Raw genomic sequence first — 26,688 nt, 5'->3', positions numbered from 1 at the left:
GGGCAAAAGTCCTTATCGTTCTCCAGATGTTCGTAAATGAAAGGAAAATGTAAGACTTGGTCCCGAATGAGCGTATTTATTTGGTGCATCTGCTTTACTTTATGGGTTGGTTCATGTGTACATAACCTGTATGCAACAGTGTGTAGCTCTCAGAAAAAGTATACTGTGTAGATGGTAGCTGACTATGCTGGAAAATGAATGGTTAAATGAATGACTATCTCAGTATTTTGCTGTAGGTAGGCTATAAGGGCATTGCGCTTTTCTACTGCCTAACCTTCAGCATAGAGCGATGTACAAACGTTTGTAACCTTGTAGCAACAGGGGAAATCATAAACGCTTTAAAATCACTGAATATATTTTATTCACCGCACCAGCGAATCACGTCTGCCACATGTTAAATGTTGTGTTGCGTTAATGCGTGATATGTCTTTGGGCGTTCATCTTTGTTTACAGAAAGAGTTAATCATAGCTGTACGGCATGTGGAGGTTAAAAGGACAGCGGAAAGAGAGAAAATATATCAAGAAATCGATGTAATAACCTCTCCGTTGTGTTAGATACAAAACTACCTGTCTCGTGTGATTTTAGTCGTAGTGTGTTCGCTGAACAAATCAACAGGTTGGAAGTTAAAAAGGGAATTTTTAAGCACGCGCATCCTACACAGTAAATGGATATGCGTCTTCCTGTCATCTTTTTCCTTCTCTTTTGGGCTAAAGCCCGGACACTGACAAATCTCAATTATTCCGTTCCAGAGGAGCAGGGACCTGGAACTGTTATCGGAAACATTGCTAAGGATGCCGGATTTGGACCGGTGGAGAGAGGGGGGAAATCTAACTTTAGAGTTCTGGAGAATTCTGCTCCACATCTCATTGATGTGGATCCGGAGAGTGGGCTGCTTTTTACCAAACAACGAATCGACAGGGAGACATTGTGCAGACGCAACCCCAAGTGTCAGCTCTCCATGGAAGTGTTTGCCAACGACAAGGAAATATGCATGATCAAGATTGATGTAGTGGATATAAACGACAACTCTCCCAGTTTTCCCTCAGATCACATCAATATTGATATTTCAGAGAATGCAGCTGCTGGGACACGTTTCCCTCTAACAATTGCGCATGACTCAGATTCTGGGGGAAACGGAATAAAGAGTTATCAGGTCACCAGAGATGATTACAATACATTTTCTTTGGACTTGAAATTGAGGGGCGAGGGAACCATCTATCCTGAATTGGTGGTTCAGCGACCTCTAGATAGGGAGGATCAGTCCCATCACACCCTCCTTTTGACAGCCATTGATGGAGGGGAGAATCCAAGATCAGGGTCCATGCAAATCAATGTGAGAGTTACTGATTCAAATGATAATAGCCCCGTATTTGACAAACCCGCCTATGTGCTGGAGCTCCCTGAAAACTCACCACCTGGGAAAATGCTGATAGATCTGAATGCAACAGACCAAGATGAGGGCAGCAATGGACAGGTAGTCTATTCTTTCAGTGGATATGCATCTGATAGAGTCCAGGAGTTGTTTTCTATTGACCCCAACACAGGTGTCATAAAGATTCAGGGAGAAATTGACTATGAAGAGAATCCGACCATTGAATTTGACGTGCAGGCCAAGGACCTGGGGCCTAACCCCATCCCTGGCCATTGTAAGATTTCAGTCAAAGTGCTTGACAAGAATGATAATTGGCCTGTCATAAGTTTTGTTTCAGTCCGCCAGGGAGCTATCAGTGAGGCAGCGCCTCCAGAATCTGTCATCGCCCTGGTGAGAGTCACTGATAAAGATTCTGGGAGAAATGGCCAGCTCCAATGTAGGGTGCTTGGCAATGTACCATTCAGGCTGCAGGAAAACAATGACAATTTTTACACTCTGCTCACAGACAGACCTCTAGACAGGGAACTGAAAGACGAATATAATGTGACAATAGTGGCCAGAGACAACGGAATACCCTCCTTGAATTACACCAAATCGTTCACAGTGAAAATCTTAGATGAGAATGATAATGCACCACGTTTCACCAAGACAATCTATATGCTCCAGGTGCCTGAGAACAACATACCAGGGGAGTACTTAGGCTCAGTTCTGGCTCATGATCCAGATATAGGTCGGAATGGAACTGTGTCTTACTCCATTTTGCCATCGCACATCGGAGACGTGTCAGTTTACACCTACGTGTCTGTCAATCCTACCAACGGAGCCATATACGCCTCAAGGTCTTTCAACTACGAACAAACTAAGTTCTTTGAGTTCAATGTTCAAGCTAAAGATGCAGGGTCTCCTCATATGGAGAGCAGTGCCACAGTCAGGGTCGGTGTGCTTGACGTCAATGACAATCTACCATTTATTGTATTACCCCTCCTGATAAATGACACTGCGGAAATCATGGTCCCTAGAAATGTAGGCCTGGGGTACATAGTGACCACCGTAAGAGCGGTCGACCACGACTACGGTGAGAGCGGTCGACTGACCTACGAGATCTCAGAGGGTAACGAGGAGCACCTGTTTGAGATGGACCCTGTGGCCGGTGAGGTCAGGACTGCCCATGCTGTGTGGGAGGACGTGGCCTCAGCTGTAGAGCTGGTAGTGAAGGTAACCGATCACGGCAAGCCCCCGCTTTCTGCTGTGGCTAAGCTGATCATTAAGGCCAACACAGGAGCCATGGCAGGAGGGGAGTCCAGGGCTAGCGGGGAGCAGCAGCACTGGGACTTGTCCCTGCCCCTCATCGTCACCCTCTGCATCATCTCTGTCATGCTGCTGGCTGTCATGACTGCCATCGCTGTTAAGTCCAAGCATCAAGATAAGGAGGCTGGGAATTATAAGTGCCGCATGGCTGAGTACTCCAACTCCAATCCCCCGGTGGGGAAGGGCAAGAAGAAAAGGATCAACAAGAACGAAATCATGCTGGTGCAGAGCGAGATGGAGGAGAGGGACTCTGTGAGCAGGATGAACGTGGTGAGCAGCCCGTCTCTCATCACCTCGCCTATCTGTTTCGACTACCAGACGACCAGCCCGCTGCCTCTCACGCTGCCCAGGTCAGAGGTCATGTACCTCAAAACCACCTCCAACAGCCTGACGGCGCCTCGGGCTGGATGTCACTCAAGCTTCGCGGGGCTTACCACAGAGACTACTATGAATAGAATGTCAGTCATACAGGTAAGAAACAGTATCATTGTACTGTATTTTTTCAGCCTTTTATTCTTCCTCATTCTTTCATGGTATTCTATACAAATCTGCCACAAGAGAGGTAATTGTTCAAATCAATACTCAGGCACCATGCAATCAGACATCCTTGTTATCGTTTGTATTCCCTGTCTGGCGCCCTATGATGTTGCAAATTGAAGGACAAAAAATGCAGCATGATACATCACAAGCATATTGAAGAAATAATATCTGAAAAGATACTGTATTTTGATACCGGTTGTTACTGTGCTAGAATAGACTGTTTGTGATCTACATTTCCTCCACAGAGATCCTAACCATTTTGAAATTGGCCCATTATGAATCACTTCTAGCAGCACCTTACAGGTGGTCTAAATAATCAGAAAACCATTTCTGTTAGATATGCAAACCATGTGGGTCTTGGACTGCACTGTTATGCTGCCACTGCCAGATCCGCCTGCCACAAGAGTGAAAACAAAACCTTGCCTGAAGTCTGGGATTGGCCAGGTGTTTGAACAGCTTGTCTGATCACATTAGTGAAATATTTTGTGCCAGACAGCTAGATGCACACAGCATAACCTTAGAATCCCATCTCTTGCCCTCCACAAACATGGGCCAGTTCCACAAATCCAAATCCAATGTTGGCAAGATAAGGCCATTAATAGGGTCCAGCCCTGCCTTGTAAAAGATGACAGGGCTGCTTATGCAAGCCAGCATATTAAATTGACAGGGAGTGCATGTAATTTTATTTAGCACAGCAGTCTTTTCAGTTGTAAATTATGTAAATATCTAGGACAGTCTCCGAGACAGTCTCATTTGGAGATGATAACACTGATGACAAGAGCTGGCGCTGTCACCAGTTGCTAGGGCATGTGGGTGTGATCAAAACAAACACATTATTCTCAAGATGAGAAAAAACAAGGATGCAGATGACAGTGGCTGATGCATTACTTCTCTCTCCCTCGCCAAACAGGCACATATGGACATAAAGGAGATTTGTTCTTATCAGGGTGCCACTGATAGCAGCTGCTCTCTCACACTGGAATATGCTTTATTAAAGCTAGAGTCCTTAATTTAAACAATAACAAAGCGGATACCCCGCCTCTGTTTTGATAAAAAGCTGAGGTATGGACCATTGAGAAATGTAGCCACTCTCAAATTCATACAGAGCAACAAAAAAAAATGGATGTAGCAACAAGGATTCAATGTGTTCCTAAATGATTCAAATGAACAGATCGGAATGCAGGCCAAGCCATACTTAATGGAGGTGTCCTTTGAATATGTCATGTTGCTCAGATATACTGTTGCACACAGGAAAACAATTCTGGCGCACAATACACAAATAATTATCTCTCTTCTATTCTCAGACGGATAATTTTCCCTCGGAGCCCAATTATGCGGCCAACAGCCAGCCATTTGCTCAAAGGTAAGGCCGCTAAATGATAACTACCTGACGACCGCCATTTACATTCTAGTCAATATCAAGCCATCAGACCATGCATGTCAAATAGGGCGCGAGGGCGATCACAGGAAAGACAGACAGACACCACCACCAGTGAGTTATGTTTTTTTTTTCTGTCTCCTCATCCTGCAGCAGCTCAACATTTAAGGATGCAGAGCAAGCGAGCCTCCGAGACAGTGGCCATGGTGATAGTGACCAGGCTGATAGTGACCAGGATACTAATAAAGGCTCCCACTGCGACACTTCTGCCAGGGAGGCCCTCAAGATGAAAGCCACAGCAGTTAATGGCCAGCCTCTCGAGCAGGGTGAGTGGAAGCTCTCGTTCTGTCTGACATCTTGAAGATGCTTAACGGACCCTTGTATCAGACCCTTGTTTTCCCAATCACCGCACCAAGCCAAAATGCACTACAAACACATGTACACAGTCTGTCTATCCCCAATCCTACAGTACCACCCTCAGGGTAAAGCTAAAGTAAATAAAGATAGTACAGTGTACACCTCAAAGAGATTACTGAAATCATAATACTTAAACAATATTTCAGCTGTATGAATTCTATGCAATTACAATTTAGTCATTTAGCACAGGGTTTCCCAGTCGGTCCTGGGGGCCCCCCGTGTGCACGTTTTAGTTTTTGCCCTAGCACTACACAGCTGATTCAAATAATCAAAGCTTGATGTTGAGTGCACCCAGATGGGGCCCCAAGACTAAGTTTGGGAAACCCTGATTTAGCAGACTTACAGTAGTGAGTGCATACATTTTCATACTGGTCCCGCGTGGGAATTGAAACCACAACCCTTGCGTTGCAAGCACCATGCTCTACCAACTGAGCCACACGGGACCAGCACGATCTACCATCTGAGCTACACAGGACCTACGCAGCAGTAATTAAATCTTAGCTCTATGAGGCAGCTTGATGGGATGTTATCTACTTCCTCAGAGTCAGATGAACTCATGGATACTATTGTTATCTCTGCATCCAGTATGAAGGAAGTTAGAGGTAGTTTTACGAGCCAATGTACTAGCATTCTAGCCGTTACCATAGACTTCCAGTCATTGCGCTACCGCTAGTTAGCAATTGCGCTAACGCTAGTTAGCAACTTTCTTCAAACTGCCCGCAGAGACATAAAAATGTTATCCACAAGTTCATCTGACTAGATAAAGGGCTTCATTGCCAAAATCCTGAAGTATCTCTTTAAATATATTTTTTAATGCATTTTCAGGATACATTTGAAAATATAAAGAATTGGCCAAATCATATATACATTTTAAATACATTTAAATACATCTTGACATACATTGCAAATTGTATTTAAAATGCATCTGAAAATGTATTTAAAATGCATTAAATATATTTTTGGAAAATATATGATTTGGCCAATTCTTGGTCCTCTGTAGCTCAGCTGGTAGAGCACGGCGCTTGTAACGCCAAGGTAGTGGGTTCGATCCCCGGGACCACCCATACACAAAAATGTATGCACGCATGACTGTAAGTCGCTTTGGATAAAAGCGTCTGCTAAATGGCATATTATTATTATTATTATTATTATTATTCTGGAAATGCATCTAAAATATATATTTGACATTTATATTTTTCAATGTCACATTAAATAAACTCTGCATTAAGAAATCTGTAAATATTTGATTGAAAACAATTCTGGAACAGAATCTGGGTTGTTGATTGCTTTGGTGGGGTGTTTCATCTGATTGCATACACTATATATACAAAAGTATGTGGACACCCCTTCAAATTAGTGGATTCGGCTATTACAGCCACACCAGTTGCTGACAGGTGTATAAAATCGAGCACACAGCCATGCAATCTCAATAGACAAACATTGGCAGTAGAATGGCCTTACTGAAGAACTCAGTGACTTTCAACGTGGCACCGCCATAGGATGCCACCTTTCCAACAAGTCAGTTCGTCAAATTTCTATCCTGCTAGAGATGCCCCGGTCAACTGTAAGTGCTGTTATTGTGAAGTGGAAACGTCTAGGAGCAACAACGGCTCAGCCGCAAAGTGGTAGGCCACACAAGCTCACAGAACGGGACCACCGAGTAGCGCGTAGCACGTAAAAATTGTCTGTCCTCGGTTGCAACACTCACTACGAGTTCCAAACTGCCTCTGGAAGCAACATCAGCACAACTACTGTTCATCGGGAGCTTCATGAACTGGGTTTCCATGGCCGAGCAGCCGCTCACAAGCCTAAGTTCACCATGCGCAATGCCAAGCGTCGGCTGGAGTGGTGTAAAGCTCGCCACCATTGGACTCTGGAGCAGTGGAAACGCGTTCTCTGGAGTGATGAATCATGCGTCACCATCTGGCAGTCTGACGGACGAATCTGGGTTTGGCGGATGCCAGGAGAACATTACCTGCCCCAATGGTGGAGGAGGAATAATGGTCTGGGGCTGTTTTTTATGGTTTGGGCTATGCCCCTTAGTCCCAGTGAAGGGAAATCTTAATGCTACAGCATACAATGACATTCTAGATGATTCTGTGCTTCCAAATTTGTGGCAACAGTTTGGGGAATGCCCTTTCCTGTTTCAGCAGGACAATGCCCCCGTGCACAAAGTGAGGTCCATACAGAAATGGTTTGTCGAGATCAGTGTGGAAGAACTTGACTGGCCTGCACAGAGCCCTGACCTCAACCCCATCGAACACCTTTGGATGAATTGGAACGAACACCGACTGCGAGCCAGGCCTAATCGCCCAACATCACTGCCCGACTTCACTAATGCTCTTGTGGCTGAATGGAAGCAAGTCCCCACAGCAATGTTCCAACATCTAGTGGAAAGCCTTCCCAGAAGAGTGGAGGCTGTTATAGCAGCAAAGGGGGGAACAACTCCATATTAATGCCCATGACTTTGGAATGAGCTGTTCGACGAGCAGGTGTCCACATACTTTTGGTCATGTAGTGTTTCTGTAAAGAGAAAGGAAATGTTGAATCAAATTGGGAAATAATGTAGATTGCTTGAGCGTTTATTGAACACATATTCAACTTAAGTTCAATCTTACCTTCAAAAATGACGCTGCTATCATTAAGACATCAGGCAGGCACCATCAGTTTGTACCATCGATGTTGCTGTGGACAGGGGAATTAGGGGGGTGTATTAATTGCAGATCAGCCATTTAGAATTCAAAATGATGTGCATTGGTTTGAAAAAGGATTGCAGCATGTCTAACATTTTTCTTCCAGATTTTTCTAGTCCATTCCCTTGGACAACATTCTTAGCATTGACTCACAAATCCAAGCCTTATTAATCTCTGCGTACACTTACTTTATGATCTTCCGGGCTGCACAGTAGATTCTTCCATTAAAGGTCCTGAACAGTCATTCTGAAAAGTACTTTTTCTCTCATGGCTAACTACCAGGAAATGTTAAAAGACAGGCTGAGTGGGTGGGGAGTTTATATTCATGAGCTCACCTTGACTGATAACTCTTTGAAACACCTACAGTGGGGAGAACAAGTATTTGATACACTGCCGATTTAGCAGGTTTTCCTACTTACAAAGCATGTAGAGGTCTGTAATTTTTATCATAGGTACACTTCAACTGTGAGAGACGCAATCTAAAACAAAAATCCAGAAAATCACATTGTATGATTTTTAAGAAATTAATTTGCATTTTATTGCATGACATAAGTATTTGATCACCTACCAACCAGTAAGAATTCCGGCTCTCACAGACCTGTTAGTTTTTCTTTAAGAAGCCCTCCCGTTCTCTACTCATTACCTGTATTAACTGCACCTGTTTGAACTCGTTACCTGTATAAAAGACACCTGTCCACACACTCAATCAAACAGACTCCAACCTCTCCACAATGACCAAGACCAGAGAGCTGTGTAAGGACATCAGGGATAAAATTGTAGACCTGCACAAGGCTGGGATGGGCTACAGGACAATAGGCAAGCAGCTTGTTGAGAAGGCAACAACTGTTGGCGCAATTATTAGAAAATGGAAGAAGTTCAAGATGACGGTCAATCACCCTCGGTCTGGGGCTCCATGCAAGATCTCACCTCGTGGGGCATCAATGATCATGAGGAAGGTGAGGGATCAGCCCAGAACTACACGGCAGGACCTGGTCAATGACCTGAAGAGTGCTGGGACCACAGTCTCAAAGAAAACCATTAGTAACACACTACGCCGTCATGGATTCAAATCCTGCAGCGCACGCAAGGTCCCCCTGCTCAAGCCAGCGCATGTCCAGGCCCGTCTGAAGTTTGCCAATGACCATCTGGATGATCCAGAGGAGGAATGGGAGAAGGTCATGTGGTCTGATGAGACAAAAATAGGGTGAGTACAACCCCAAGAACACCATCCCAACCGTGAAGCATGGAGGTGGAAACATCATTCTTTGGGGATGCTTTTCTGCAAAGGGGACAGGACGAGGATGGATGGGGCCATGTATTGCGAGATCTTGGCCAACAACCTCCTTCCCTCAGTAAGAGCATTGAAGATGGGTCATGGCTGGGTCTTCCAGCATGACAACGACCCGAAACACAAAGCCAGGGCAACTAAGGAGTAAGAAGCATCTCAAGGTCCTGGAGTGGCCTAGCCAATCTCCAGACCTGAACCCAATAGAACATCTTTGGAGGGAGCTGAAAGTCTGTATTGCCCAGCGACAGCCCCGAAACCTGAAGGATCTGGAGAAGGTCTGTATGGAGGAGTGGGCCAAAATCCCTGCTGCTGTGTGTGCAAACCTGGTCAAGACCTACAGGAAACGTATGATCTCTGTAATTGCAAACAAAGGTTTCTGTACCAAATATTAAGTACTGCTTTTCTGATGTATCAAATACTTATGTCATGCAATAAAATGCAAATTAATTACTTAAAAATCATACAATGTGATTTTCTGGATTTTTATTTTAGATTCTGTCTCTCACAGTTGAAGTGTACCTATGATAAACATTACAGACCTCTACATGCTTTGTAAGTAGGAAAACCTGCAAAATCGGCAGTGTATCAAATACTTGTTCTCCCGACTGTATGTCAAGCAACTTGGATGCAGTGAACAGTGTTGCAGTAAAATCATCTCAAGCAAATGTGGTGATGCACAAAGCAACTCAAATTGTATCACTAACCAGGTTTCCATTCAACATTTTTATGTGAGTAAAGTACATGTTGGATAAAAAATATAATGACATGCCTGATGGAAACAGAACATTTTTCAGTAAACTTTCCAAATGTCGACAAAACAAAATACAAGGTGGGATAATTTTGTGTCGGTAAAATGAATTATATGAGAAATGTTGGTGGAAATGCTTTTATGCGTAAATATTGATATGATAACCATCATATGGAAGTAAACGTGGCGTCACGTGATGACATGTTGTGTGGTCCTCCCACTACGACTCGTCAGGAAAGCATGCAGTTTATTAGGCTACAGAAAAATTATGATGAACTTCACAGGGTGGTGAAAGTGCAAGGTGATGATCTTGATGCTCCTTTCCAATAAATATTAAGGGTCTTATTCTGGTGACATGATCATTGATGCTTGGCTGCCGTTTGACAAATACAAATAATCTCGCTCTTTAGTCCATAATAATGTCATGATGTAGACCAGGGATGGGCAACTGGCGGCCCATCCCTGGAATAATATAATAAACAAGGTGCAATCTCAAAATTTGGTTGTGCAACAGCAGTCAATCAATTAGCCCATGTCAGCAAAACATTTTTAGATTGGTAAATTAGTCTAGCAGCAGGCTATCTAAACTTGTAGTAAGCATGGTCTAATTACAAACCGGGGTGGGGCCCATTGATCATCAGCTATCATATGAAAAACGGCAAACATTTCTCTCCACCCTATGGCAAAATGTGTAGAATTGCAGGAAATGAACTTTTAAACATTTTTTTTTTATCTTCGCTGTCACGAGGGGTGTCGCTAAAACATCCCCCATTTGGCAGGTCTCTTGTGATGCAGTTCACAGCAGCAATGACGGATGTGTTGACTTGACAACTGCGTCTGAGTTTTGAACTACCCTTCCCCCCCTTTTGTTCCATGCAAGCTGAAGACCTAGCTAGCCAGTAACTAGCTAACACCAGACATGAATAGGGTAAACTTTTAATTATATTTGCTTACACCCCACAGTCAAATATTGGCACCAGTAGAGTAGCTATCTAGCTATATAAGCCACGCCCCTCTGCAAACTCGCCTTCTCCGATGTTGGTTACAAGGCGGTACTAGGTATGAGAATATCATGTTACCATTGATGTATTAAAATGAGAGTTAAGGTGATGTCACCTTGTCCCCTTAATAATGAATTCAAGTGTTTGACATGGGGGAGGGGACCAGTAACTTTATGATCAAACTTTATCAATGTAGAAGCAACAGTCATATTTCATACTTTGGTCATCATACTTTGATCTGGTTTCCTTCAAATATCATCCAATTTCATGAAAACATGATTTTGACTGTTCATGACCTATGGAAACAAAATGGAACAGACACATTTGAAGATTAGTAATTAGTTAGAAACATGACAGTCAAAGCTTACAAAGTCATGCAGCTCTAAATACAGTGCTATGAAAAAGTATTTGCCCCCTTTCTAATGTTCTCTACTTTTGCATATTTGTGATACTGAATGTTATCAGATCTTCAACCAAAACCTAATATTAGATCAAGGGAACATAAGTGAACAAATAACACAACAATTACATATTTATTTCATTTATTTCATAAACAAAGTTATGCAACACCCAATTCCCCTGTGTAAAAAAGTAATTGCCCCCTTACACTCAATAACTGGTTGTGCCACCTTTAGCTGCAATGACTCCAACCAAATGCGTCCTGTAGTTGTTGATCAGTCTCTCACGTCGCTGTGGAGGAATTTTGGCCCACTCTTCCATTCAGAACTGCTTTAACTCAGTGACGTGTGGGTTTTCAAGCATGAACTGCTCGGATTAGGTCTGGACTTTGACTAGGACATTCAAAAAATTCCAATTTGTTGCTTTTGAGCAATTTTCATGTAGACTTGATTGTGTGTTTTGGATCATTGTCTTGCTGCATGACCCAGCTGCGCTTCAGCTTCAGCTCACAGACGGATGGTCTGACATTCTCCTGTAGAATTCTCTGATACAGAGCAGAATTCATGGTTCCTTCTATTAATGCAAGTCGTCCAGGTCCTGAGACAGCAAAGCATCCCCAAACCATCACACCACCACCACCATGCTTGACCTTTGGTATGATGTTCTTACTGTGGAATGTAGAGTTTGGTTTTCGGCAGGCATTACTGGAACCATGTCGTCCAAAAAGTTATACTTTTGAATCATCTGTCCATAGAACGTTCTTCCAAGAGTCTTGATGATCATCCAGGTGCTTTTTGGCAAACTTGAGTCAACTTTTTGGACGAGATGGGTCCCATTATGCCTGGCGAAAACCCACACGTCACTGAGTTAAAGCAGTTCTGCATGGAAGAGTGGGCCAAACCAGTTATTGAGTGTAAGGGGGCAATTACTTTTTCACACAGGGGAATTGGGTGTTGCATAACTTTGTTTATGAAATAAATGAAATAAATATGTAATTGTTGTGTTATTTGTTCACTTATGTTCCCTTTATCTAATATTAGGTTTTGGTTGAAGATCTGATAACATTCAGTATCACAAATATGCAAAAGTAGAGAAAATTAGAAAGGGGGCAAATACTTTTTCATAGCGCTGTATCTTCACCTCTGAAGAAAAGAGAAATGGTGAATCAAATTTGAAATAAATATACATTGCTTGACTGTTTATTAAACACCTTAGTTAGCAAAAGTTAAATCTTACGTAAAAAAATGATGCTGCTATCTTTAGGATATCAGGCACTATCAGTTTGGATAATCAGTGTTGCTGTGGACAGGTTCATTAGTAATTAGGGTGGTCTATTAATTGATCAGCAGAATTAAAAGTGGCTGTATGGTTCTGCATGGTTCTGCAGATTTGCAGCTTGTACATTTAGTCCAAAATACAATTCTTACCTAGCATTGACGCACACACACTTGCACTGCTTTAATTTAAATGATCATGTCTTCAGGGCAGCACATTCTCTCCATTCAGCTAATGGAAACAAAATAAGGCAGACACATTTGAAGAGTTATTGAAGTAGCTAGCTAGCTGGCTAATCGGCATACACAGTCATGTTAGGGATCAATCATTGGAAGATATAGCTAGGAACAGTTGGTTAGCCAACTTAGCCAATTTAGTTTTCCGCTACAGTATTTACAATTTGCTATTTTTACCTAGCTAGCTAGACCATAATACTCCTAATTTGTGTCTACTCTTACAAACAAAATCACACAATAAAATCACATGTAAAAAGAATGTGAAAAAACGTGGTTTTCAGAAAAAAATTTGTGAACACAAGTGTGAACAAATCACTTGAAAAATGTCACGTGGGAAAAACAGACACATGGTTTTCGGACACGTGTGAAGTTTCACATGGATTTTTCACATGTCATTTTTTTCACTTGACTCAGACACATGGTTTCCCAACATTTCACGTGATATTATAAGTTTCAAATGTGTGCTTTTGTAACTGGCGGGATTACAACCTTGGTCTCACACAACGTATTTTGAGTCGCAAGCGGGGCTACCTCATCACTTGACGATGAGCAACCATGACCGACTCATGTTCGTTACACTTTCACATGTGTATTTTCACACTTTAATGTCAACTGACATGTGGCGCCGGAGAAGATGGCTGCCGTTTTACAGCCCTCTAACCAATTGTACTATTATGTGTGTTTTTTCGCGTTATTTGTAATTTATTCTGTACATAATGTTTCTGCCACCGTCTCTTATGACCAAAAAGAGCTTCTGGATATCAGGACAAACATTACTCACCTCGTATTGGACTAAGATTTTTTCTTCAACGAGCCTGACGCGAAGGATATCCTACAGACACCCGACAAGGCCCAAATCCCCGCCATTCGCATGAGAAAGAGACGGAGATATCGTGGACGTAGGTCGGGGTGCCTTGTAAGGATCCGACGGCGAGCGAGTAAACTGCCTCTTCCATCAATCCTATTAGCCAATTTTCAATCATTTGAGAACAAATTGGACGACCTAAGATTATGGTTATCCTACCAACGGGACATTAAAAACTGTAATATCTTATGTTTCACCGAGTCGTGGCTGAATGACGACATGGACAACATACAGCTGACGGGATATACGCTACATCGGCAGGATAGAACGGCTGAATCTGGTAAGACAAGGGGTGGCAGTCTGTGTATATTTGTAAACAACAGCTGGTGCACAAAATCTAATACTAAGGAAGTCTCGAGGTTTTGCTCGCCTGAGGTAAAGTATCTCATGATAAGCTGTAGACCACACTATTTACCAAGATACTTTTCATCTATATTTTTCGTAGCTGTCTATCTACCACCACAAACCGATGCTGGCATTAAGATTGCACTCAATTAGTTTTATAAGGCCATAAGTAAACAGGAAAACGCTCATCCAGAGGCAGCGCTCCTAGTGGCCGGGGACTTTAATGCAGGGAAACTTAAATCTGTCCTACCTAATTTCTACCAGCATGTTAAATGTGCAACCAGAGGAAAAACAACTCTAGACCACCTTTACTCCACACACAGAGACGCATACAAAGCTCTCCCTCGCCCTCCATTTGGCAAATCTGACCATAACTCTATCCTCCCGATTCCTGCTTATAAGCAAAAACTAAAGCAGGAAGCACCAGTGACTCGGTTAATAAAAAAGTGGTCAGATGATGCAGATGCTAAGCTACAGTACTGTTTTGCTAGCACAGACTGGAATATGTTCCAGGATTCTTCAGATAGCATTAAGGAGTACACCACATCAGTCACTTGCTTCATCAATAAGTGCATCGATGACGTCGTCCTCACAGTGACCGTACATACATACCCCAACCAGAAGCCATGGATTACAGGCAACATCCACTCTGAGCTAAAGGGTAGAGCTGCCGCTTTCAAGGAGCAGGACTCTAACCCGGACGCTTATAAGAAATCCCGCTATGCCCTCCGACGAACCATCAAACAGGCAAAGAGTCAATACAGGACTAAGATTGAATCGTACTACACCGGCTCTGACACTCGTCGGATGTGGCAGGGCTTGAAAACTATTACAGACTACAAAAGGAAGCACAGCCGCGAGCTGCCCAGTGACACAAGCCTACCAGAGGACCTAAATCACTTCTATGCTCGCTTCGAGGCAAGCAACACTGAAGCATGCATGAGAGCACCAGCTGTTCCGGATGACTATGTGATCACACTCTCCGTAGCCGATGTGAGTAAGACTTTTAAGCAGGTCAACATTCACAAGGCCGCAGGGCCAGACGGATTACCAGGACGTGTACTCCGAGCATGTGCTGACCAACTGGCAAGTTTCTTCACTGACATTTTCAACATGTCCCTGACTGAGTCTGTAATACCAACATGTTTCAAGCAGACTACCATAGTCCCTGTGCCCAAGGACACTAAGATAACCTGCCTAAATGACTACCAACCCGTAGCACTCACGTCTGTAGCCATGAAGTGCTTTGAAAGGCTGGTCATGGCTCACATCAACACCACTATCCCAGAAACCCTAGACCCACTCCAATTTGCATACCGCTACCAACAGATCCCCAGATGATCAATCTCTATTGCACTCCACACTGCCCTTTCCCACCTGGACAAGAGGAACACCTACGTGAGAATGCTGTTCATTGACTACAGCTCAGCGTTCAACACCATAGTGCCCTCAAAGCTCATCACTAAGCTAAGGATCCTGGAACTAAACACCTCCCTCTGCAACTGGATCCTGGACTTCCTGATGGGCCGGTCCCAGGTGGTAAGGGTAGGTAACAACACATCTGCCACGCTGATCCTCAACACGGGGGCCCCTCAGGGGTGCGTGCTCAGTCCCCTCCTGTACTCCCTGTTCACCCATGACTGCATGGCCAGGCACGACTCCAACACCATCATTAAGTTTGCTGATGACACAACAGTGGTAGGCCTGATCACCGTCAACGATGAGACAGCCTATAGGGAGGAGGTCCGAGACCTGGCCGTATGGTGCCAGGTTAACAACCTCTCCCTCAACGTGATCAAGACAAAGTAGATGATTGTGGACTACAGGAAAAAAAAAAGGACTGAGCACGCCCCCATTCTCATCGACAGGGCTGTAGTGGAACAGGTTGAGAGCTTCAAGTTCCTTGGTGTCCACATCACCAACGAACTATCATGGTCCAAACACACCAAGACAGTTGTGAAGAGGGCACGACAAAGCCTATTCCCCCTCAGGAGACTGAAAAGATTTGGCATGGGTCCTCAGATCCTCAAAAAGTTCTACAGCTGCACCATCGAGAGCATCCTGACTGGTTGCATCACCGCCTGGTATGGCAACAGCTCGGCCTCCGACCACAAGGCACTACAGAGGGTAGTGCGTACGGTCCAGTACATCACTGGGGCCAAGCTTCCTGCCATCCAGGACCTGTATACCAGGCGGTGTCAGAGGAAGGCCCTCAAAATTGTCAAAGACTCCAGCCACCCTAGTCATAGACTGTTCTCTCTGCTACCGCACAGCAAGCGGTACCGGAGCGCCAAGTCTTGGTCCAAAAGGCTTCTCAACAGCTTCTACCCCCAAGCTATAAGACTCCTGAACAGCTAATCATTGCTACCCGGACTATTTGCACTGCCCCCCCACCCCCACCCCCCTCTTTTACGCTTTTACGCTGCTGCTACTCTGTTTATTATTTATGCATAGTCACTTTAACTCTACCCACATGTACCTCAATTACCTCGACTAGCCGGTGCCCCCGCACATTGACTCTGCACCGGTACCCCCCTGTATATAGCCTCCCCTTTTTTTATCTTTAAAAAATGCATTGTTGGTTAAGGGCTTGTAAGTAAGCATTTCACTGTAATGTCTACACCTGTTGTATTCGGCGCATGTGGCAAATACAATTTGATTTGATTTGATTTGATTTGATTTGAACTAGGGCTGTCAAACGATTACATTTTTTATCGAGTTGCTAAAATTGAGCTGTAATTTATGTTGGATGTTTTCAGTGTATTTTGAACGCTTTCAGACAATGTGCCCCCCAAAAATGGTGCATTAAATTACAAAAAGTTAACTGATTAACTCTGAAAGTGCTTATTTTAACATGTTAAACAGGATAAATAAGGAGAAACGGAGCGCTAGCTTCTCTGTTGTTTTCACTGGGCTTATTCCAACGGTCACTGACCAACGTATGAAGAACAGAGGCGTGCGTCTGCAGCAGTAACACTCCAAATGGATGGCTCAGAAATATGAAATAATACTCACTTGAATATTTATACTCAGGTAGGCTAAGTTACATTTTTACAGAATGGCATTACAGAATTTGCATATCCATATGTGGAAACATTGCTACTGCAACATGTTAACAGCACCTTTTCACATGTAAGGAGAATAACAAAATTTCACCACCACATGTGAACTTGCAATTCCACATGTGAAAGTTAGATTTTAATAATGTGAATGTTTCTTACATGTGAAACGGCAAATGTGATTTTACATATCCGATTTTCACATGTGAAGGTTTTTAACATGTGAAACTGCAATTCATATGTGAGGTAAAAGCATGTTTTTTTCTCACCCATCGACACACAACACCCCATAATGACAAAGTGAAAACATGTTTTTAGACATTTTAGCAAATGTATTGAAAATGAAATACAGAAATATCTCATTTACATAAGTATTCACACCCCTGAGTCAATACTTTGTAGAAGCACCTTTGGCGGCGATTACAGCTGTGTCCTTTTGGGTAAGTCTCTAAGAGCTTTGCACAGCTGGATTGTACAATATTTTCCCATTCTTCAAGCTCTGTGAAGTTGATTGATGATGATTGCTAGACAGCCATTTTCAAGTCTTGCCATAGATTTTCAAGCCGATTTAAGTCAAAACTGTAACTAGGACACTCAGGAACATTCCATGTCGTCTTGGTAAGCAACTCCAGTGTAGATTTGGCCTTGTGTTTTAGGTAAATTCAACTCCCAGTCTCCCAGCAGACTGAACTAGGTTTTTCTCTAGGATTTTGCCTGTGCTTATAGTTGTATTCCGTTTCTTTTGTTCCTAAAAAAAACTCCTTAGTCCTTGCTGATGACAAGCATACCCATAACATGATGCAGCCACCACCATGCTTGAAAATATGAAGTGTGGTACTCAGTGATGTGTTCTGCTGGATTTGCCCCAAACATAACACTTTATATTCAGGACAAAATTAATTTATTTGCCACATTTTTTGCAGTGTTACTTAATTAATAACTTCACCATGCTTAAAGTGATATTCAGCTTCTGCTTATTTTATTTTGACACATCTACCAATCTTTGCGAGGCATTGAAAACCTCCCTGGTCTTTGTGGTTGCATATGAGCTTGACATTCACTACTTGACTGAGGGACCTTACAGATAGTTGTATATGTGGGGTACAGAGACTGGGTAGTTATTCAAAAATCATGTTAGACACTATTATTGAACATGCAACTTATTATGCGATTTGTTAAGCACATTTGTACTCCTGAACATATTTAGGCTTGCCATAACAAAGGGGTTCAATACTTATTGACTCAAGGCATATCAGCTTTACATTTATGTATTAATTTCAAAAATGTTCTACAAACAAAATTCCACTTTGACATTATGGGGTATTATGTGTAGATCAGTGTCACAAAATCTCAATATAATCAATTTTAAATTCAGTCTGTAACACAACAAAATATGGAAAAAGTAATGGGGTGTGAATCCTGTCTGAAGGCACTGCAGCTAGTAGTGAATCTAGCTAGCGCTAACGTTAGCTTGCTAGCTAGCTAGCTTTGCTGAGTTTGCACACGTAAAAACGAAGCTAGAGTAAACTACTCATTTCCGTAGGCATAGCTATGTGTTCATTTTAAAATCGGAAACTTACTTGACAGTGCTTTCCCTGCCTCCCCTCGTGGAGCTTTGGCTGGGACTCAATTCAAACGGAAAACGACCATTATGTGATCGTGATGTCATAAAAATGTATGTGAAATTCTTAACATGCATTTAGACAAAAACACACATGTATTTGGAATCCATTTTGAGTACAGGAAATATATTTCAATGTATATTTTTTCTGCGTGGGAGTCCTGTTGCAGAAATGTTGATCTGCGCTGCCAAGATGATATGAAGACACCAGAGTAGAAAGTAGATGATAGTTAAGAGGATAAAAGGGTCCATTGGCTGAAGGAAAGAATGTTCAAACATCCTCTGCCGGCTTCAGCATTCAAACGAGCTCATATGCATAGTAAAGTGTATCTCTATGGCTGTCTCATTTGATCATTTCATTATTTGATTATGAACTTCCTGCAAGCTTGAATTGGAAGACAGGGACAAAAGAGCATGACAGACTCTTTCAATACAAACAGACAGGTAGCATTTGGCAGCTCCTGACAGAATGTTTTCATACAGCTTTTCTGTGGGCGACATTCTCAGTTGCCTTGTCTGGAATCTTAAATGGAATGTTAGAATGGACTGTTAGAATGGACATATAAAAAATTGAAGTATTTCATACCAGTTATGTCAAGTCTTGTTGACGTGCTCAATAGGCAACATACAATCATTGATGAATTTCAATTTCCACCAGTCAAGTCCTTTTCACCACTGGTCGGATTATGATTGGTTTATGTAGCTCTTTTCCTGCGTGATATGATGCATATAAAAGATGAGGCACGTCTCCCATAAAAGTCAGTTTGTCTGCAGTCGGAAAGATAATGGAGGACTTGACTGAAGTGGGGCTGGCTCTCATTTCCCTCAGTGAGAGACAGAAGTGTCTTGGAATTGAATGGCTATGGTCATCAGATCCCTGTGCAGTACTTTCCACTCCATTTGCATTGCTATGAGCTGTTTGTTTGTGGCATGCTCAGGAGGACAGCGATGGGAACACTGTTGTGGTTGCCAGGGGGAAGTGTGGGATTATGTGTGTGTGTGTGTGTGTGTGTGTGTGTTGTGTGTGTGTGTGTGTGTGTGTGTGTGTGTGTGTGTGTGTGTGTGTGTGTGTGTGTGTGTGTGTGTGTGTGTGTGTGTGTGTGTGTGTGAATGTGTTAGGGGAAACGGCAGGACCATGCTCTCTCTGTGGGAGGTATAAATTCAATCACACTTTTCTGGAGCACATATTTCTGAGTCTGATTCTCCTGCCCCTGTGTTCAAAGGCCAATCAAATGGAAAGATATTGAAAGAGATGTTTCATATGTGCAGAGTGGAATTTACACACAGCACTGATGCTTAGTTGACTGGAATGTCAATTAATTTAAAGGCCTGCATTTTTAAGATAAGAGAAATGCAAAGAACTGGGGCAATGCATTTAATATTAATTGCTTACGTTAATGCTTTTTTCTGATGTACTCTGAGTTGTGTCTTTGGTTGTAGAAAATGTACAGCAGTTTAAAAGGGAAGCTAATTGTCACATTAAATGTGTACTGTAAGGGTTTGTCAGTTTTACATTGAATTTACATTGAGTTTGCAGACAGTTCATCCTCCAAGCACGAAAAGAGACGGTTTCTGCATTATGTATATTTTCTATAGGTCACAGCGCACACATACTGGTGTGTGGGAAGTGTAGATATATGTTCTTTATCTCTAGGAAAATAAGTATTGAAATCCAGCAACTTGTACAGGATCATAGCCTGGAACAGTAGTTTAGACTTAATGCAAAGAGCACTATACCGGAAACCGAGCAGTCTTTGAATCGTATCCCCACAAGCCCTAACACAAAATGCCACAACAGTGGATTAAGTAGTGTTTTTGTATTTTCACCTCTATTGAAGACTCCAGTCTCCTCTCAGCTTTGATACAGGTAATGTATGCACCTGTGTGTCTCTCAATAGCTTCCCCCTCTGAATATGTATTGTCTCCAGGAGAAACCAGGTGCATACATCTTGGGGTTCTCTGTTGCTAGGCTTTTTCTGTTTCTATTTATAATGACCAGGCAGGTTATTTTCTTGGAAAACATGTTTTTCCCTTCAACTTAACCATAGTACACCACCCATGTGATCCCTTTAAATGGGTCCTTTGTGTCCCTGGCTTTTAAAAAGCATCCACAAGGCATACCACTGCAATTGTAGACCCATTAAACATGATTAGTCCTGGAACTCTAAGGTGCCTTAAGATATTTAAATTACACTGACTGTGGCAGGTACATGGCAAGGCACATCCAGTCTACTCTTGTTATTTTTTGTAAGATCCCAATGTCTTTAGGAATAGCTACAGTACTGTATGAACAAGGGAAGGAGGTAACATACAGATGTAGGATCTTCATTTGAGCCAGTTTGCTACAGCAGGAAAATAATCCTGCGGCAACAGGAAATGTGAATTATTATGTTGATTATAATTAATGGCCATTTCTGTAAGGGTTGATATATTTTTCGTAAGGGAAAATCAAGTCTGAAATTTCAAATAGGAAATTACAACTTTCAGAATCCTTTTTTACACATAAAATACACTACAAGTTTTACATTTCCTGCATTGCAACAGGGTGATCCAATTAAGATCCTACATCTGTATGGTTGGTCTGTGTTGTGCGAGACATGACACATCCGCATTATCTGTGCAAGGGTGTGAAACTCGTTTGACATAAACACACAAATCCTGATAATGAAGAGCTATTGTTTCAGGCCAGGTGTGCTTCTTTGCCTGTGAAAATAAACGGTCACTGTGAGTCGAGATATGACAGTTTCCTATATTTAACCACTTGCCATATGTGTTGCAAAATAAACATAAAATGCCTTGTTAGCGCCTATCTTAACGGGTGCTCATACCTTTATATGAATTCTTAATTGTCTGAACTAATTTGAATTCAACGCATACAGTGAGAAGGCAATGCAACACAGGCTTTTTAGTTCTCTCAGTCCAAAATATAAAGTGCAAATGCTTCTATGAACCTTTTCAATACACAGACCTCTCTCTTTACGTCATTGTCAAAGGCTAGTTTTTTTGTGGTCTTTTTATATGTATATACAGTACCAGTCAAAAGTTTGGACACACCTACTCATTCAAAGGTTTTCTTTATTTTTACTATTTTCTACATTGTAGAATAATAGTGAAGACATCAAAACTTTGAAATAGCACACATGGAATCATGTAGTAACCAAAAAAGTGTTAAACAAATCAAAATGTATTTTATATTTTATATTCTTCAAAGTAGCCACCCTTTGCCTTGATGCCAGCTTTGCACACTCTTGGCATTCTCTCAACCAGCTTCACCTGGAATGCTTTTCCAACAGTCTTGAAGGAGTTCCCAAATATGCTGAGCACTTGTTGGCTGCTTTTCCTTCACTCTGTGGTCCAACTCATCCCAAACCATCCCAATTGGGTTGAGGTTGGGTGATTGTGGAGGCCAGGTCATCTGATGCAGCACTCCATCACTCTCCTTCTTGGTCAAATAGCCCTTACACAGCTTGGAGGTGTGTTGGGTCATTGTCCTGTTGAAAAACAAATGATAGTGTCACTAAGCGCAAACCAGATGGGATGGCGTATCGCTCCAGAATGCTGTGGTAGCCATGCTGGTTAAGTGTGCCTTGAATTCTAAATAAATCACAGACAGTGTCACCAGCAAAGCACCCCCACACCATCACACCTCCTCCTCCATGCTTCACGGTGGGAACCACAAATGCGGAGATCATCCGTTCACCTACTCTGCGTCTTATAAAGACACGGCGGTTGGAACCAAAAATCTCAAATTTGGACTCATCAGACCAAAGGACAGATTTCCACCGGTCTAATGTCCATTGCTCTTGTTTCTTGGCCGACCTTCATGTCTGTCATTTCTCTTTGCTTATTTGAGCTGTTCTTGCCATAATATGGACTTGGTCTTTTACCAAATAGGGCTATCTTCTGTATACCACCCCTACCTTGTCACAACACAACTGATTGGCTCAAACGCATTAAGAAGGAAATAAATTCCACAAATTAACTTTGAACAAGGCACACCTGTTAATTGAAATGCATTCCAGGTGACTACCTCATGAAGCTGGTTGAGAGAATGCCAATAGTGTGCAAAGCTGTCATCAAGGCAAAGGGTGGCTACTTTGAAGAATCTAAACTTTTTTGGTTACTATATGATTCCATATGTGTTATTTCATAGTTTTGATGTCTTCACTATTATTCTACAATGTAGAAAATAGTAATACAAATAAAAAGATCCTGGAATGAGTTGGTGTGTCCAAACTTTTGACTGGTACTGTATGTAAAACTGATGTGTTTTTTTCCTCTGACTGGAGATGAAAGGCAGACAAAAACAAATGCACCGGGCACTTGACTGTAGTCTGTGGTTCGTCTACCTTGGTGGATATGCCTTCAAAGCACAGTGATTGTAATGTGTGGGATCTATGTTGCAGTTTTGCAAAATCGAACTGTTGTCGTTTTGTTCTCCCTTTTGATTTAATATGCATTTTGAACTCACATATTCTCTTGATCTTGGTCCTGACAGACTGGAAATTGGAGTGGTTGTACTTATTCCCTAGAAATTATTTATTCATTTTTCTATGCTTTTCATTTCAGTATGTGTGGGAGGACATATGGGGTCTCTATTGTGAGATTGAGCTGGCTCTGAATTAAATTGTATTCTTTAACTTGCATATTTAATTATACTTTGTAAAGTGATCATCAGTCATTTAATGAGAACTTTGTAACTCTTTCCTTAGGACAAGGCAGATCTGTTCACTGCACAGATGAATGTCGTGCGCTGGGCCATTCTGACAGATGCTGGATGCCAAAGTTACATGTAGGAAGCCAAGCAGACAGCGCCGATAATCGCACCAACCTTTTCATCCCAGTGGGAATGGAGGCCATGGTGGAGACAGAGATTTATGGCAGCCTCAACCGCAGCGCAGCCAGAAAAACCCTCAGCACGTTCGGGAAGGAGCAGCGGGACAGCATCATCCTAGTAGCCAACGTCAAACCCTACTTAAAGTCTCAGCGCGGCCTCAGTCCCCTGCTGCAGGAGTGCTCCTCCATGTCCAGCAGCCCCACCAAGGGGGACACACCCCTGGACTCCCCCACCAAAGGGCCCAGGGAGGAGGTGGGGAGGGACGGGGAGGGGGACTCAGACAGCAGTGCCTACGGACCCCCAGATGGCCAGTGTTCACCGCCCCATACAGAACTGGAGGAGCCGTCGTACCTGTCCTGCGACCTCAGTCCCAAGTCCCTGTCCAACAGCCTTATCCACAGCTCTGGGATCAGATCTGGGATCATCAGCCAGGAGTGTGGGGGGACGGAGTACGTCAGTCTGGACCAGCGGGAGTCTGGGAACTGAAAGGTCAGAGTCTGAGCCTTGCTCTCATTTGGCCGCCGTGTGATGAGGTCACAGATGAATGATGGAGGGGTAATTTGTTTTGACCCAGCAAGGTTCCAGACATGCATTGTATAACCAAAAACCATCAGACATTAGCTATCTCTTTTTTTATTCTGTGGTTTGTTGTTTGAAGTAAAGTGTGTTTCCTTGGTTCTGACTGCTGTGAGCGGAAGGGGAAGAAAACCATTGCTTTCATGCGATTACGTGTTTTCATGGTATACCCTTCAATTTAGATGTCCGTGTTTTGCACATTTCAAGCTCCAATTTTGTGAGGCTGTTGAACGAATTGCTCCTGTTAAACTATTGAGTCCTGTCTGCTTATGTACAGTGATATGCTTTTGTCTTCACTTACTATATTGTATGAGAAACATCATTTTGGATATTTCAGACAATTGAAATACATATCATTCAAGTATAATACAATGTGAAGTGTCTTATGAACGTTTAAAGGCGACTCTGCTCTGGTAGAATAGGGAATGTCCCTTTTCATCAAACAATTTGAGGTTCCTGAAAAATCTAACCGTTTTTTATGAATGTATTTGTAATTTTATTGTCGTCTTCTCTGCAGTTTATGTGCAAATAAGCTGAGCTTTCAAGTGAATATAAGCTACTGTACTTGTTGTTATTAAATTTGTATACACATGTGCTACTGCGAAACATGGAATGTAATTATTTTTGACAAATGGTGCCTCTAAAGCTATCAAGCTTTATTATGCCTGAGGATCATAATTCTCTCTCCAAGGTATGGTTCAAGGGCTGACATGATTTATCTTGCTTAATCAACTGTCAGAAAAAGCTGCAACCCCACAAACACACACCAACACAAGCCGTGACTATTTACAATAGCGGTCGAGACCCCACTCTCAAGTTAACTTAATATTATCATACTCTTAACCGCAGTCACCTTTCTTTTTACACACCAACTAATTATCTTTAACAGCAAACAAATGAAATCGGACAATATGAAATGCTTTACAGATGTTGGATTTTAATTTGATCACCCTGTTGCAGGATAACATTCTGCAATTTTAAACTTGTAGTGTATCTGTGGTTTAAAAAGGGTTCTGAAGATTGTAATTTCCACTTAGGAACAATGTATCAACCCCTACAAAAATGTCCATTAATTATCATCCACATAATAATTCACCTTTCCTGTTGCTGCAGGATTATTTTCCTGCTGTAGCAAACTGGCTCAAATTAAGATCCTACATCTGTAGTTTATGCAAGATGTGTTGACCTCAGCCCACTAGTGTACCTCATTAAACTGCAAATCAGCTGAACCTATGCTGCTTCTATGCTGCTTAAGCATTAAAGAAGTCTCCAATGTATGGTACGTGGGAATTTGTTTAGCACTGGCGTGCCTGAATTAAAGCCAGCTGCAGGATGGCCGTCCATTTGAATCAATTTTCCTCTTCCTGACATCCCATTCTGTACCATCCTGAGCAGAATAGAAACAGTTTGTCATGAGAACCACTAGTTCCAAACAAGAAAGAGCACCAGTGCAATAAAATCCCTAGCAGGGGTAAGCACTTCAGGTAAAAGTGATGGACAACAGCAATGATATGGCAGCCCTAGCTCATTTATCCTGTCTTTGCTGGTTCAGCTCTTTCCAAACATACCATGTTATTCCCTCTGATGCTGTCTGTAGCTCTATCAAACAGTGGCATGGGTTCTGCTAGTGACTAAAGCCGCATAACAGGGGAACTTGAATCCCTTCCAGCTCATCTGGCTCTTATACAGTAGGCTACTCTACTGCTACTCTACTGACTATTCACTGAATGGTATTTTTATTATGATGCATTGATTTGTGCTAAATTAGATCACCATATAAAAAGGCAATGTGTTTCACAATAGTTAAATTATCCCCATGAATTGCTTTTTCTATTTTCTCCTGTCTTATCTGAAGCAGTAGAAGACATATGACATCTGTGTGTCATCTCACTGAGAATGCCACAGTGCTTGTTTCCGGGATAACAGGATCCTGTCATGTTCTGAGAGACGAATATAAGTAAGACTCAGTTCCCTCCTCAGGGGAAACATATTAATTTTGATTTTGATTTGCATTTGTTTTCGTTGCTGGTATTGACAATTCCAAACCGAGATGTTGCTGCACAGCAGGCGGCTCTGTTGAGCTCATCTGCATAAGTTGAAATACTCTTTGAGGGGGAAATTGCGTGGGTCACAGCAACTGATTCCCAATGAAATGCCAGGCAATAATATCACATCTCTCACTACTCCTCTACTTCAATCCCCAGAATTGTAAAACACTAGACATGAAAACAGGCGATAGCAGAATGTCAATCTGAAAGGACTCAGGCAATGTGGTCGAATATACCCCTTGAGATCCTTTAAGATATCACTTACGCTTAACAAAGGGCTACAGGTTAAACTCCCATTTCAGCTGCAATTATGCAAAAAACTAAAAAAAAATGGAAGACAACCCTCCTTTAATTAACTCCGTGCAACAACTGCTTGACAAAAAGCGGCGACATGTTGTTGAGGAGCGCTGAATGCGGATTAGGGACAGGCATATCACACACCGTGGGATGGATGAATATGACTTGTCTTTCACAATGATTACAGTCAGAGTGAATAGGAATTACAGACAATGAAAGCGATCTGTGTAATACCCCCATTCTTCACCATTTTACATACACAAATGATCTATTCAGATGAGAAAGGAATGAGCAGTGTACCATTCAGTTGTGAAAAATGGACTTGCTCACCCTGAGCACATAAGCTTTTAATTCAATAATTCAATAACACACAAGCGATTAAGA

The 26,688-nt window shown here is 42.4% G+C and overlaps 1 protein-coding gene across 1 annotated transcript; it reads left to right on the top strand.

Moving 5' to 3' along the window:
* Positions 1–665: 665 nt before the first annotated feature.
* On the top strand, positions 666–23,869 carry LOC311128989 (protocadherin-17-like; the record flags this gene model as incomplete). Its single annotated transcript, XM_084161222.1, has 4 exons — positions 666–3,152; positions 4,526–4,584; positions 4,753–4,925; positions 23,259–23,869. The coding sequence occupies 4 exons, from the start codon at positions 666–668 to the stop codon at positions 23,867–23,869; spliced, it is 3,330 nt and encodes a 1,109-aa protein (XP_084017348.1).
* Positions 23,870–26,688: the final 2,819 nt, after the last annotated feature.

Source organism: Coregonus lavaretus (assembly GCF_964263955.1).
Source record: "Coregonus lavaretus genome assembly, chromosome: 5".
Classification (NCBI taxonomy): Eukaryota; Metazoa; Chordata; class Actinopteri; order Salmoniformes; family Salmonidae; genus Coregonus; species Coregonus lavaretus.
The sequence above is the reverse complement of the archived record's forward strand: the minus strand, read 5'-3'. Positions and strand labels throughout refer to the sequence as shown.